General features: G+C 45.5%; 1 protein-coding gene across 8 annotated transcripts in view; it reads left to right on the top strand.

The window, feature by feature from the left end:
- Window positions 1-391: 391 nt before the first annotated feature.
- Med15 (mediator complex subunit 15) overlaps window positions 392-14,835 on the top strand; it is a 65,122-nt gene continuing 50,678 nt past the window's right edge. For 2 of the 8 annotated variants that reach the window (XM_048452348.3, XM_048452344.3), the window contains exons 1-2: window positions 451-549; window positions 5,527-5,669. In XM_048452348.3, the coding sequence (XP_048308305.3) occupies window positions 5,593-5,669 (77 nt within the window). In that variant the 5' untranslated portion in view covers window positions 451-549; window positions 5,527-5,592. Of the gene's footprint in view, window positions 550-870; window positions 984-5,526; window positions 5,670-14,835 lie in introns of those variants that run through there. The other 6 variants (XM_048452343.3, XM_048452350.3, XM_048452342.3 and 3 more) reach the window with 5 other exon arrangements.

Below are 14,835 nucleotides of genomic sequence, written 5' to 3'. Positions count from 1 at the left end.
AAGAAGTAAGATATATGAACTACAGAGAAAACATTGAAAGGCATTGGCTTTTGCTTTTCTTTTAAATATTAAGCTTACTGATTCAATGGGCAAAGATCTTAAATCTGACTTTGTTTTTTGGTGGTGACAATAGTAGTTTTATCTTGATAGCTGTAGAATGTACATATAGGTTAAACTAGATATTAAAATGCCAATACTATAACATTGTTTAGAAAAAAGTGTATTATCCATTAGCAATTATTCCAACAGTAAAATTAGCCGCCCTCAACACTGACAACAAAATATATGTAGATGTCCTATAGACCGTGGGTGTGCGCGCACGCGCATGCGTACAAGGAGGCCAGACTCCATTTCCGACAACCTCTCTGTACTTCCGGTGTAGCCCGGCAGCGGGATCGCTCGACTTCCGCGTTCGGGCCTGGCTCTGTGTTAGAGGCAGCGGCGGCGGTGGCGGTGGGGGCGAGGGGCACGGGCTACGAGCATGGACGTTTCGGGGCAGGAGACCGACTGGCGTAGCGCCGCCTTTCGGCAGAAACTGGTTAGCCAAATGTGAGTGTGGCCGGGGGCGAGGACCGGGTGGTCGGACCTTCGCCGCGAGGAGGGTGAGGCCGGGCTGGACCCCCAGTAGACTCTGGCGGGAACCCGCGGGGTCCGCTGGGCGCCGGGAACGTGCGGGGATCCTTCTGCCGTCTCCCTGGCCTGTCTGGGGCGGCAGGGACTGCTGGCTAGTTTTTCTGGGGTCAAACTCTGCAAACCCAGTAACCCTAGCTAGTGAGTCATCGTCGTGAGCCGCCTCGTCATTTGTGTGCTTGAGTGCAATTTTTCCTCTGCTTAGATTCTCACGGAATACAGAAAAAGAAAGCGGCAGCTCCAGATTTACCAGGGGTGCCGAGCGGCTTATTACAAAAAAATAATAAAACGAAAACCACATCAGTGAGTTGGCGGAGGGTAGGTGGAAGACAAAACTGAAGGATTATTGGAAGGTTAGTAGGTGTTTGGACCGTGGGCAGTGGGGACAGAGAATAGTGTTCCCTTCTCTTCCACAGTGTGTGAAGTTGGCCGAACGGTGGAAGGAAGCAGCTGTGGATTAGGGAATGAAGGGCTGGGGTGCCCTCTGCTCAGGGAGCATTGCTGAGTGTTTGTTTCACCTAGCCGTTTTTATTGAGCTTCCGGAAGTGTTTAGAAAATTGCTTGTGGCACAGCCTTTTCCCTGAGGGTTGGTACTGCCGGTAAAGGAACAGATAGTACAGTTGTGTCAATGCTCAATCACGTTGTGGGCGCTAAAGTGTTAGATGAGTAGGACTGGAGCAGCCTGCTAGAGTAGGTGACAGATTGAGCTCTAGAAAGAGAAGTAGGAGGGTGACAGGCCACCATTCCCAGCATATGACTGGGAAATCATCATAAAGGACTGTTGTAGGTGGAGAGTTCTCCGTCATGGGAGCAAAACAGTCAAGGAGATTGAGCAGATGCTGACATGGTTAGTGATGGAGATGCTGAGCAATAACTTGTATCTGTTTTACATGTGGTCTGCCTTGAGGTGGTCCAGCATTACTCTTGGGAAGGTCCCTGAGTCCCTGGAGATGAATTAAGGACCCAAGTGAGGCCAAGTAGGCAGTTTGGGGGAGTTTTTTGCTCTGGAGGGGTTGGTGGGGGTTCTGTCTGTTTTCACTCACATTCTCACTGCTAGGTCACTGTCCATCATATGGTTTCATGAGTTGGTTGTAGAAGACCTAGTTGGCAGGGATTATAAAGACCCGCATTAGATGATGGAAATTGAAAGAGGAAGACACATTCCAGAGAAAGGGGAATGTGTGGACACATTAGTAACTTACTGGTTGGAGGGGGTGGGGTGAAGCAGTGTGGAAAGAAGGAGGCTGGGCTAAATGCAGGGAAGCATCAGTACATCAGAAGGATTGGGTACTATATCAGTGGCTTGGTACTACCACAGAATAACCCTTGGACAGTTTGCAGACAGTTCAGCAAATAAGTTTTTTTTTTATTTTGTATGTATGAGTGTTTTGCTTGCCTGTATATAAGTGTACCATGTATGACTGGTGCCCTCTAAGGTCAGGGTATGGTCCGTCCCCTCCCACCCCAGGCCTGGAGTTACAGGGGTTCTTATGAGCTGCTTTATGAGTGCTGGGAATTGAACCTGGATTTTCTGCAAGAGCAGCCACCAAGTGTTCTAACACGAGCCAAGGCTCCAGCCCACAAGTGCTTTATTGGTGCACTTGAGTTATATCTACATGAAATCTTAGGAATGAAGTCTTAGGAATGATCTGAGCCCCAGGGCAAAGATTTTTTGGGGGAAAACCAGGTAGCTCTGGAGTAGTGAGTTGTCATCACAGATAGTAGGCTGTAGAAGTGTCTGAGGTCTGGGGAAAGACTGAAGCGTACTGGATATATCATAATGCAACTTCCTTGTGGGAACTGAGGTGTCCTCTACCTTTGTAAGATATTGCTGCTTGTGTATTATTTTATTTTGCTGTAGTAACAACTTATATCTGGCCATTTCTTTATGTCAGAGGCTCAGGTAAGATTTGGTGAGTATTAGTTAAAAGGCTGAAATCAAGATGTTGGCAATATACACTCTTTTAGATTTTTGCAACAGGGTTTCTCTGTGTAGCCCTGGCTGTCCTAGAACTAGCTCTACTACACCAGGCTGGCCTTGAACTCACAAAGATCCGCCTGCCTCTGCCTCCTGAGTGCTGGAATTAAAGGTGTGCTCAGTTAATATACACTTCTTGATGGAACCATTGGGGGAAGAACCCACTTCCAATCCCATTCAAATTGCTGGCCATGCTGGGCAGTGATGGCGCACACCTTTAATCCCAGCACTCGGGAAGCAGAGGCAGGCAGAGATCTCTGTGATTTTGAAGCCAGCCAGGTCTACAACAGCTAGTTCCAGGACAGGCTTCAAAGCTACAGAGAAACCCTGCCTCAAAAAACCAAAACCAAAACCAATAAAAAAAAAATTGCTGGCCAAATTCTACTGTTTAACACTTGTAAAACCGAGGTATCCTCTTTCCTTCCTGGCCACTTGCCATGGGTCAGTGGAGACTGTTTCTTGTGGCCTATTCTAACACATTGGCTGGTTTCTCTGACTCTCCAAGGTTAGCTTGGAGCGCATTCTCTGCATTTCACAGGTCAGTTTAGAATAATGCAACATGATGTTATTGTCTGTATCCTTAATCACATCTGTAAGTCCCTTTTGGGGTATGATGAAGGATAGTCACAGGAACTGGCCAACATTTGCCTACCGCATTTGGGTGAGCGCATCAAAATTGCTTTTTAAGAATGATCAGGTGTCTTAGTTTGCTTTCTATTGCTGTGAAAAACACCATGACCAAAAAGCAACTTGGGGAGGAAAGGGTTTATTTCGTGTTACACTTTATCCCCACCATCTAGAAAAGCCAAAGCAGGAACTCATCCAGGGCAGGAGGGGCTAGAGAGATGACTCAGTCAGCGATTAAGACCACTTGTTACTCTGGCAAAGGCCCCAGGGTTAGATTTCAGGCACCTGCATGGTGGCTCATAGCCATCCATAACTCCAATTCCAAGGACTCCAAAGCCTCTTCGGACTTGAGCAGGCACCAGGCATAAACTGGTACATCTCCATACATGCAGGCAAAACCTTTAAACATGTAAAAAGTAAGTAGAAATTGAAGAGCTATAGTGGCACATGCCTTTAATCCCAGCACTTGGGAGGCAGAGACAGGCAGAGCTCTGTAGTTTGAGGCCAGCCTGGACTATAGAGTCCCTGGACAGCCAGGGCTATGTAGAGACTTTGTCTCAAAACCAAACAAAACATATGCATCTATAGTGCAGGCCTCTGGAGACAGGAACTGAAGCAGAGACTGGAGGAGTGCTGTTTGTTTGTTCTTCTCCGTGGCTCCTTTAGTCTACTTCTCTTTACAACCCAGGAGCACCTACCCAGTGGGGGCACTGCCACAGTGGGCTGGGCCCTCCCGTATCAATCATTAATCAACAAAATTCTCCCACAGACTTGCAGGCCAATTTGATGGGAGCATTTTTTAGTTGATGTTCCACTCTTTCCACATGACCCTAGCCTGGGTCAAGTTGACAAAAAACTAAGTGAGCTCATGGGTGCTCTCACTTCCTGGGTTTGCTTCTTTTCTCTCCAGGGTTTACGTTGCTGGTGACTCACTTTCTTGTGTTCATAGAATTTGAGAGGATTTGTATTGGGTTAATCTACACACCTTTTGTTCTGACTTCCTCCAGTGTTTATGCTGTTGTTTAAATTTGGCCATTTTGGGAAGTGCTTCAAATCCTAGTGATTTATAATAGATGAAGAATAATGAAAACCCAGGGCCTGTACTTTGTGGAGGGGCAACATTTGCCTACCACATTTGGGTGAGCACATCAAAAGTTGTAGGGAGTAGCTCACAAGGAGATCGTTTACGTACTTCCCAGAAAGCCCTGGGTTCAGTTGTCAGTCCTTGGGGAATGTGTAGCTACCTAAACACTGGGAAGTTTCTGGAAACTTTTAGTAGAGAGCAAACATCTCCCATTGAGGAAAATGCAAGTTTGACAGTTGTAATTGGAGATCTAGTCTTAGCCTTTCACTGGTCTGCCTTTCCTAGATTGCACAAATGAGGGTCAATGCTGTCATTAGGCAGTCCACTGTCCTATACTCTGGCTTTTGTGGGGGGTTTTTTTGTTTTTGTTTTTTTGTTTGTTTGTTTTTGTAGCTCCCCCTGTGGTCCAGCTTCTTTGGTTTTTCCACTTTAACATTCAAAGTTCTTCCTTTGTTTCTTTGTTTTTACTTGCTGGAGATTGAGCCCAGGGTCTTGGCTGTGCTCAGCATATATTCGGCTACAAACTGTACCTCTAGCCACTGTCTCTTTGTAAAACAACTGTTACTAAGTATTTAGGGTGTTCAGAAAATGTGACTAAAGATTGACTCCACTGTTGTCATGAGCTGCTTTTCTTCCTTTCCATGTCTGCTTTGGTGTCAGATATTTAGGATCCATTCCTCCCCTTATCTAAAGTGGGTCCCCTTCTGGTAGGTCTAGCTCAGCCCTTTTTAGTTTCTAGGGAAATCCAGACCCATGCAGCATGAAGAGTACAGGAGGAAGTGTTTTCCTGGGGACCACCTGGTCAACCTCTCCTGTTACAGTGACCGTTGTGTTATGTATTGTGAAACTGGAATCTGCCCCACCTCTACTTATTGCTTTTGTGACCTTGGCACTGCTTGACTTTTCAAATCAGGTCTTTCAACTGTGAAATGATACTAGTCTGGTTTGTCTCACAAGGATGCTGGGAGGGACACTGAAGAGACTTCTGTGCAAACTTTGTAGGGTCTGGGGACTGACTGAGTAGAAAACTCTTGGCAGTGACCTCACAGTGATTAGAGATACTCTGGCTTGGGTTGATGAAGGTAGTATTCCTAAACCCAGTAAGTTTGAGGCAGTGACATCTATAAAAATCCAAAGGAGGAAAGTAGGTAGGAAATGATTGGTTGGTTCTTACTGACTCTTAATGAAGTACCCCTACTTCCTGCAGAACCACCGGAGAAACTATTCTTAGATCCTCCTGAGCAGGGTTTTGTGGAGCTTCCTTGACGGATTCATGTTGCATGTCCCTGGTCTTCAGGCTCTTAGAGAACAAGTATGCACCTGTCCTGACACGTCCATACCTAGCATCAGGTAGGTTCACAGCAAACGCATAAGCAGTGAGTGAATGCAAGGGCTTCATCAGTTACTTCTCAGTTTTCCGTATGGATGTGTAAGCTAGAAATTGATATTGTTCTCAGTGTCTCTCACTTAGTGATTCAGCTAGACAGGTTAGCAGCAAGCCCCAAGGATCCTCCTCTCTCTCCCTTCCCCGCTCTGGAGTCACAGTTTGTGCATCTATCTTTGTACATAGGTGCTATAGCTCAAACTCAGGCCCTCATGCTTTCTAGCAAGTCCTTTACTTACCGAGCCATCTCCCTAGCCTGCTCCCTGTTCTTAATTTCCCTGATATACTGTAAGAACTTTGATAAACTGAGCACTGTTACTGAGAACATAAAAGCTGATAGAATATTTGCAAAATGATCATTAACTTTATGTCAAGGGAAAATTTTCCCTGCTGACTGAATTTTGAGTCTGTCATCTTACTCTTGAGGCTTTTATCTGTGGTACTTTTTAGTGTAGTACATTTCTAAACAGATGCAGGAAGGAGTAGCTTAGCTGGGGAAAGGCATGTATTAGTGTCCTGGTAAAATGTCTTTGGTGTTCTCTCTTTCTTTCTCTCTCCTCTCCACCAAAGTGTCATTGTTCATGGTGGCACATGTCTTTAATCCCAGCACTACCAGCCCTAGGGAGACAGAGGCAGGCAGATCTCTGTGAGTTTGAGGCCAGTCTGGTCAACAGAGTAAGTTCTAGGACAGCCAGGGCTGCACAAAGAAACTGTCTTGAAAAACCAAACAAACAAAAAAGACAAGGGTCTTATGTAGCTGAGGCTGTTGTTGAACACATTAAGTGCCAGAGGTTGCCTTGAACTGATCGTACCACACCCATCTGTGTTGAGTTGACTTGTGTTTTCAGGCACCTCTTTTTTCTTTTTCCCTGGTTTGGTTTCGTGATAGGGTATCACTGGGTAGGCTGGGTAATTTGACCTGGTCTGGAGATGCCGACATTGTAGGCCTGGGCCAACCGTCATTCTCAGAGCTGGATGCACTTGTTCCAGGGTGTAAAGTAATGACAGGCCTAGAGAAGAGTTCACTGCTGTTGTAGTTGTTCCTCTTCATATTACAGACAGGTGTTGATTGGACCATTCTGTGATATTAAAGGCAAATCACATTTTAATATCTGGGAGAGTAAGGTTGTGTCCATTTCATGAAACTGAGTAAGGGGATGCTAAAAATTAATCCTAGCCAAGTACAGTGGAAGCCTTTAGAGAGGAGCCTGCCGTTACTGAGTCTCCAATTTATAATGTTAGGAATTCTCCATAGACCCTTAGAGAGTAGAGGATGAACCCCTAATGCCTTTTTTTCCTTTAAGGAGGCGGGTTGAGAGTCTCACACAGCCCAGGCTAGCTTTGAATTCCAGGTTCTACCTTCTCTACCTTGCTAGTGTTGGGATTACAGTTACCACACCTAACTTCCTGATGATCTTTGATCTACCACAGACTGAGCCCTACCATTAACCTACTAAAGCTGACATATTAATTTTCTGATCAGAGATCTTTCAGCTGTTGCCTGATGGTGACCAAGGCTGTGGCTTGTTGAAGATGGTGCTGACCATCCTAAAGTTGTGGACTGTGAGTACGTTATTATCTGCCTGCTGCAGTCACTGGCTGGGGTGAAGCCATAGTCTTAAAGCATTCCTTAGGCTAATAGTTTCAGTTAGATACCCAAGGGAAATTTTTTAAGGAATTACAGTGAACTTACCAAACTTCAAGTGGGCAGTTAAGATCACAAAACCAAGCAACACAGTTCAAAGACCCGCCCCCCATGTCCTACTTTTTTTTTATTCTACCTGCTCTCCTCAGCTGTTCTGACACCCAGAATGTGTTTAATGGCTGCCCATTGCCTATAGACTCAACTCTTGAGTGTCCATCCTTCCTCCAGGGCCTGCACCTGCCTGCCTTACCCTCCCTCATTCCACACTACATCTAATCAGGTTGTCTGTGAATCCTCAGATGAACCCAACTTTTTCCTTGACTGCTGTGTGCCTTGTTTGTTCTGCCTGAAAGACCCATCCATCCTTCCTGTGACTGAGCTGGGCAGCTCTTCCTCCAGGACAGTGGGCCTCCTGTCCTGTCCCTTGTCTCTGGAAGTCAGTGAAGACAAGGATAGTTTGAAGACTTGTTTTCTACTAGTCTTAACTCTGTAGGGCAGGAAGAGCATGAATGCTTTTGGAATTAGCATTCCTGTCTGGCCGTGAGCATTAGAATGAACAGGATTTTGGAGTGTGTCTGACACAGATTTCGTGAGCACTGTTGTGGGCCTGTTGAGATGTGGTGCTGGGGCTCACTGTTGTGTGATAGCTTGAGTAAAGACAGAAGTAACACATGAAGATGTTGGTCAGCCGACTAAATCAGCTTGGGATACATAAATGAGGATGAACCAACTAGCAATACTCTATTCTGGTAATCTTAAATCGTTCATTTCCTTAGCTACTTCTTACCAAGACATAGTTCCAGGGTGTCTATACCCTGGTGAAATGAGGATAGTAGCTCACTACTACATCATGGGATGGAGCTTCATTTATTTGTTCGTTCGTTTGTTCATTCATTCATTCATTCATTCATTTAGGTTTTTTGCTACAGGGTTTCTCTGTAGCTTTGGAACCTGTGCTGGAACCCCTTCTCATTAACACATTGATTTAAAAAATTATTTTATGTGTATGAATGTTTGTTTGCATGTATGTAAGTGCATTGAGTATGTACCTGGTGCCCTCAAAAGCCAGAAGGGAGGGTACTAGATCCCCTGGGATTAGAATTACAGATAGTTGTTAAGCGCTATGTGGGTGCTAGAAACTGAACCCAGGTCTTTGGTAAGTACAGGTGCTCTAAACCACTGAGCCATTTCTTCAGCCCGTGGGTTTCTTGTTTGTTTGTTTTTGGTACTGTTGTTTTGGTTTTTTGAAACAGGGTTTCTCTGTGTAGCCCTGGTTGTTGTGGAATTCTATAGACCAGGCTGGCCTTGAACTCCACTTGGCACAGCGTAGTGGCTGCTGCCATTACAACCTGGGTCTTTTTTTTAAAAAAAACAAAAAACTGGATCCTGACAAGTAGTTCAGGTCTATCAATCAGGATCTTACCATGGTTGAATGGGCTCCATCACACCTCTTGAGAAATGTGTGTCTGTGATTCCAGCTCCTACTTGCAATTCCAGCACTTGCAGGCTAGCCCGAGCTCCACAACTAGGTCTCACCTTTAACAAAAGATGATGAGTCAGTTCTTCTTTTAGGTGTCCCATAGATAAGCAACTAGAGTTCTGGTGCCAGAGAGCCAAAGGAGTTGAGCTTTCTGTTTCCCAGTGAGAGGCTCACTTCAACTATCAACTACTTTCTCTTTTCTCCCTTTAAATCACTTGACTTTTGAGGATACCTCTCATAGGAACATGTCTCTCTGCTTTAAAGATGATTTATTTATGATTTGTTTTTAAAACACTCACTTTGACAGGATGACTAAGAACTTCTGAACCTACTGCCTTCACCTCATGAGTATAGGAGTGGCATGCTGGGAATTGAACCCAGGGCCTTGAGTGTGCTAGGCAAGCGTGCTACCCAGAAATCTGCGTCCCCAAATATCTCTCTCCTCCCCTCCCCTCCCCTCCCCTCCCCTCCCCTCCCCTCCCCTCCCCTCCCCTCCCCTCCCCTCCCCTCCCCTCCCCTCCCTTCCCCTCCCCTCTCCTCCCCTCCCCTCCCCTCCCCTCCCCTCCCCTCTCTCTCAGACAGAATTTTAACTGTGTAGCCCAGACTGGCTTTGAATTTTAAATACTCCAGCTTCAGTCTACTGAATGTGGGACTTAAAGGTGCCTACCATCATGCATGGACTTCTGTTCTGCTTTAAAAAATTTTACTTTTACTCTTATTTTATGTGTATGAGTGCTTTGTCTGTATGTGTATATGTGCACCATGTGCACTCATTGCCTATGGAAGCCTGAAGAGTGTACCAGGTCCCCCAAACTGGGCTTCCTCTGATTGTAAACTGTTGTGTGGGTACTGGGAACCTAATCCAAGGTGGATGTCGTCACTTTACTTTCAGGACTGTGGGTGTCAGAATGGAGTCAGACTCTTGGCACATGGTCTCTAACACGTTCTGAGTAATTTTTTTTCTTTCTTTTTTTCTTTTTTTTGAGACAGGATTTCTCTGTGTATCTTTGGCTGTCCTGGAACTCAACCTGTTGACCAGGCTGGCCTCGAACTCACAGAGATCCACCTATCTCTGCTGGGATTAAAGGCCCAGCCTCTGAGTAGTTTATATATTCAGCAGTGTCAGGAAGTGTTACTTGCCTGATGTTTGGTTGGACCTGGTGTTTTCACAGCATCTACCTTTAAAAAAGCAATCCTTTTACATTTGAATCCATATTCAAATTTGAGGTATAGCGGCAATAGGACTAGATGGGATGGTTTTAGGAGAAAGCCTGTGAAGGAAGGTTGGATTTGGTGTGTGTATACTTTAGGAGAAAGCCTGTGAAGGAAGGTTGGATTTGGTGTGTGTATACTTGTACATGTGTGAGTGTGGTTGCATACGTGAGCTTGCAGAGGAAAGAAGGGAGGCACAGGTCAGGTATTCACCTTTGCAGAGAAAGCCTTGATGCTATATTGATTCTGAGAAGAGGGGTGCAAGGTAATTTGGGTTGTGGGTGTCAGGACCAATACTTCCAAGGAGAAATGTTGCAGCAGCAGTGGTGCTGAGAGTACCCCTGGCAACAGTCTTCTGAAAGGCATACAGGATGAGCCTATGTACAACTAGACCCCGTCTTTGTTTAAAGTGGGATAAATTGTTCAGGCACTACCTGAGTTATGATCCTAGAACTCACATAAAGGAGAGAGGAAGAATCAAATCTACAAAGTTACTCACTAACCTCCTCACCCCACATTTGTCTGTCTCCCCCCCCTTCCATGTCACACAATAAAATTTTATTTTTAGTTTTTGAAAAAGAAAAAGACTGTTATGACAAAAGAGAATGAGAGATCATTTAAGGTGGTTCTGTTTGGTAAGAAAAAAAAAACCCAAAAACGTAGTCTAGAGAACAGAAGGGAAGGAAGTAGGAGCCAAGGTTTAGTTGCCTCTCAAGAGACTACTCCATAAAGTATCTCAGAGACTCACTTCTGCCTTAATCAGTCTGTGCTTATTTTTCCAGAGAGGGCTGTGGGATGAGGGAGTACAGGCTTCAAGCCCTTGGCCTCATAGAAGTGGCTTTGTGGCAGCAGCCTCATCCGTGCCTCTCCTAAGCCTTCTCTCTCCTCAACCCTGCCTCTTTCTCCTGTTTTGGTCAACATAGCCAGAATTTTGGGTGTAGTGCTTTACTCCCTACCAGATAACATTCTAGGGGATTGAAAGACAGGAAAGTATTTTTATAATCTCTATGCCCAGTTGTGCCATTATTGACATAGCTATACATTTCTCCCAGACCTGTGTGCTTCTAATATGACTGAATATTTGCTATGCTGGCAGGCACATACACATATGACTGAGTGTCTGTCATGCTGGCAGGCACACACACAAATGCCTGCATGTCATGTTGGTAGGCGTGCGTGCACGCACGCACACACACACACACAAATGCCTGCATGTCTATCATGCTGGTAGGCACACACACACATACACACACACGACTGTCTGTTGTGCTGGTAGGCATACACACAGACTTTCCTGAGTCCAGTTCTGAGTTGTAGGTTTTTTCCTGCCTGAGGCTGTTCTTTCTGCCTTGCCTGGTTCTGGCAAAAAATTTCTGGAAAAAATTTCTAGTTCCTTTGAGAGGTAGCCGCACCTGGCCAGTGCTCTGTCACCTGTACTTTCTATTCCTTCTGCTTATTTTAACTCACACCCAGGATGCCATGAGATTTTAGCTGTGAGTTCTGATCTCTAAAGATAGGGCTCCTTGCCCCAGTGCCACAAAGCCATACTGGCAGAATGTTGTGTGATTGCTTGGTGGCAGTGGAGAAGTTCTGGGCCCCAGGCTGGCATCAGGTCAGAGGTCAAAGGGTCTTTCCAGCTCTTGGTTCTTGTTTGTGTGTGTGTTTGAGTCAGTCTCCTTATGGCACTCTGGATGTCCTGAAATTCACTGTGTGGACCATGAGCTCCCTGAGTGCTGGGACTGAAGTCGTGCGCCACCACTTGTAACATGAGGGGCCGGCTTGTTGGGGTTTCTGTCCCGCCCAGTACCCCACAACTGGCATACCCCAAGGAAAATCACGCACAAGATTCCATAAGATTATAAACTGATTGGCCCATTAGGTCAGGCTTCTTGTTAACTCTTATAACTTATGTTACCCCATTATCCTTATCTACATTAGCACATGGCTCCATACCTTTCTCAGCCGGGCAAGTTACATCCTGCCTCTTTGGTGGTCTGCACAGGAGTGGCTGAGGGAGCTTTCTCCTCCCTAGCCTTATCCTATTCTCATTGCCCCGCCTCTACTTCCTGTCTGGTAGACCCGCTTATACTTCCTGCCTGGCCAATCAGCGTTTTATTAAAATACATGATTGACAGAATACAGATAATTCTCCCGCACCAACCACTCCCATCACCTTAGTTCTTTTGAGGTTAAACCAACAGGTTGGAAATGCCAGAAGCTCATATCATTGAACCAGCTCAGAGTTTAAAGGGCAGCAGCCTGCCTGTTCTACAGGCTAGCCCTCATTGATTTTTCTCACTGGCCTTCCTGAGAGGGAGCAGGAGGAGGAGAGTTTGGCTGAGCAGCTGAGAGAAGTGTGAAGAGAAAGTGTGCAAGTCTCTGATCTCTTCGAGTCCAAAATACCCATTCCTATGTGAAGGCAAATAGTTCAGTTCTGAAATATACTAGTTTAGTCTTGTGAACCTGGGGCTGGAGAGATGCCTGCATGATTGGAAGTGCTTCCTGTTCAATTATGAGAATGGAAGTTTCAATCCCAGCACCCATGCAGCAAGCTGAGTATTGTAGAAACATACCTGTGACTCCAGCTCTGACGAATTCAACACTTTCACCTACACACACCAATGAATGAATGAATCTAAAGTCAGGGAACTTGCAAATGTTTGCTAATAAAGGAAGAAGTACTATAGTTTGGCAGATGTGCCTCAGCTGCTTGTGAGGTCTAAGAGCCTAGGTGTTTGCTGTGTGACCAAACAACTGATGTCTCAGCATTTCCTCCCTCGAAGGCGAGATCACCTGGATATGGGGGCAGTGAATTGCTGCAGTGCTTTAGAGGGTGAGCAGTGATGGGGGCTGCTACCACCCGAAAGACCCCAAGGAAGCAGAAGACCAAATGAGAGCTAGGCCTGTGTGGGGAGGACAGGGCCTTTCCTGGGTAGCGAAGCACTGGAGCTACAGCTAGGAGGCGCCGTTCAGGTTGTGGGCATGTTGGCCTTGCCTATCTCAAAGTCCCTACCAGCTTCTATTCTCTGACCTGAAGAATGCATGGTTTGTTGCTAGAAGAGAAGCTTCATGTCTTGTAGCTGAAACAGGAGGGTTAGAAATGTAAATAAGCTGGAAATTGCCCAGCATGCATAACCCGGAGTCCATCCTGAACACCACAAAAAGAAAATGATCAGGTTTTCCTCTACAGTGACTGATGTTCACTGTGTACTTCTCTGTTCTTTTTTTTTTTTAAAGATTTATTTATTTATTATGTATACAACATTCCTTCCATGTTACTTCCTTTCAAGTAACTTATAAAGAACCCTCATCTGGCGATGGAAGGAGATAGAGACAGAGACCTACATTGGAGCTTTGGACTGAGCTCCCAAGGTCCTTATGAGGAGCAGAAGGAGAGAGAACATGAGCAAGGAAGTCAGGACTGCAAGGGGTGCGCCCACCCACTGTGATGGTGGGGCTGATCTAATGGGAACTCACCAAGGCCAGCTGGACTGGGACTGATGGAGCAGTTGATCAAACCGGACTCTCTGAACATGGCTGACAAAGAGAGCTGACTGAGAAGCCAAGGACAATGGCACTGGGTTTTGATTCTACTGCATGTACTGGCTTTGGGAGAACCTAATCTGTTTGGGTGCTCACCTTCCTAGAACTGGATGGGGGGGAGAGGACCTTGGACTTCCCACAGGGTAGGGAACCCTGTCTGCTCTTTGGACTGGAGAGGAGGGGGAGGGGGAATGGAGAGAGGAGGAGGGAAATGGGAGGAGGTGAAAATTTTTAATAACAATAATAATTAAAAAAAGATTTCTTTATTGTGTATACAACATTCATTCCATGTATGCTTGCCTGCCAGAAGAGGGCGCCAGATCTCATTATAGATGGCTGTGAGTCACCATGTGGTTGCCGGGAATTGAACTCAGGACCTCTGGAAGAGCAGTCAGTGCTCTTACCTCTGAGCCATCTCTCCAGCCCCCGTACTTCTCTGTTCTTAAGAACAGAAAGGCATTTTAATTTATACTCTGGGCAAGTGAATTTCCAAATTTTTGAACCTTAAGAAGTCTTTTCTTTTAAGATGTTAGCCGGGTGGTGTGTGCCTTTAATGCCAGCCCTCAGGAGGCAGAGGCAGATCTCTGTGGGTTTAAGGCCAACCTGGTCTACAGAGCAAGTTCTAGGACAGGCACCAAAGCTACACAGAGAAACCCGGTCTCAAAAAACCAAAATCAACCAACCAAACAAACAAAAAACCCAAAAAAGAATTGATTTATTTTAAATTATGTTTCTGAAGGTTGTGCATGCAGGTACCTGAGGAGGCCAGAAGAGAGTGTCCTGTCTGTAGGAGCTGTAGTTGCAGGTGTTTGTAAGCCACCCAACACAGCTTCTGTGTGCTAGAAAGTGAACTCCGGTCTTCTGGAAGAGCAGTACAGAGTCTTAACCTCTGAACTATCTCCCGAGCCCCAAACATTTTCTGTGTCTGTGATACATTATGAGCATTTTCTCTTTTTAAAAATCACTATTTATTGTATTATTGCATATTATATATATGTACATACATGTGTATATTTTATGTATATGACTGTTTTGCCTGTGTGTATATATTGCACTGTATATACTTGTGGTGCTTATGGAGGTCAGAAGAGGGCATCAGATCCCCGAAACTGGAATTACTTATGGTTGTGAATCTCTGGATGGGTGCTGGGAAAAGAACATGGGTCTTCTATAAGAGCAGCAAGTGCTCTTAACGACAGAACCATCTCTCTAGTCCTTCTCTATCCCCTCCATCCTTCTGAGACAAATTCTC

Source organism: Myodes glareolus, chromosome 2, assembly GCF_982192425.1.
Source record: "Myodes glareolus chromosome 2, mMyoGla1.1, whole genome shotgun sequence".
Classification (NCBI taxonomy): Eukaryota; Metazoa; Chordata; class Mammalia; order Rodentia; family Cricetidae; genus Myodes; species Myodes glareolus.
This window is presented reverse-complemented; position numbering and strand designations above follow the sequence as displayed.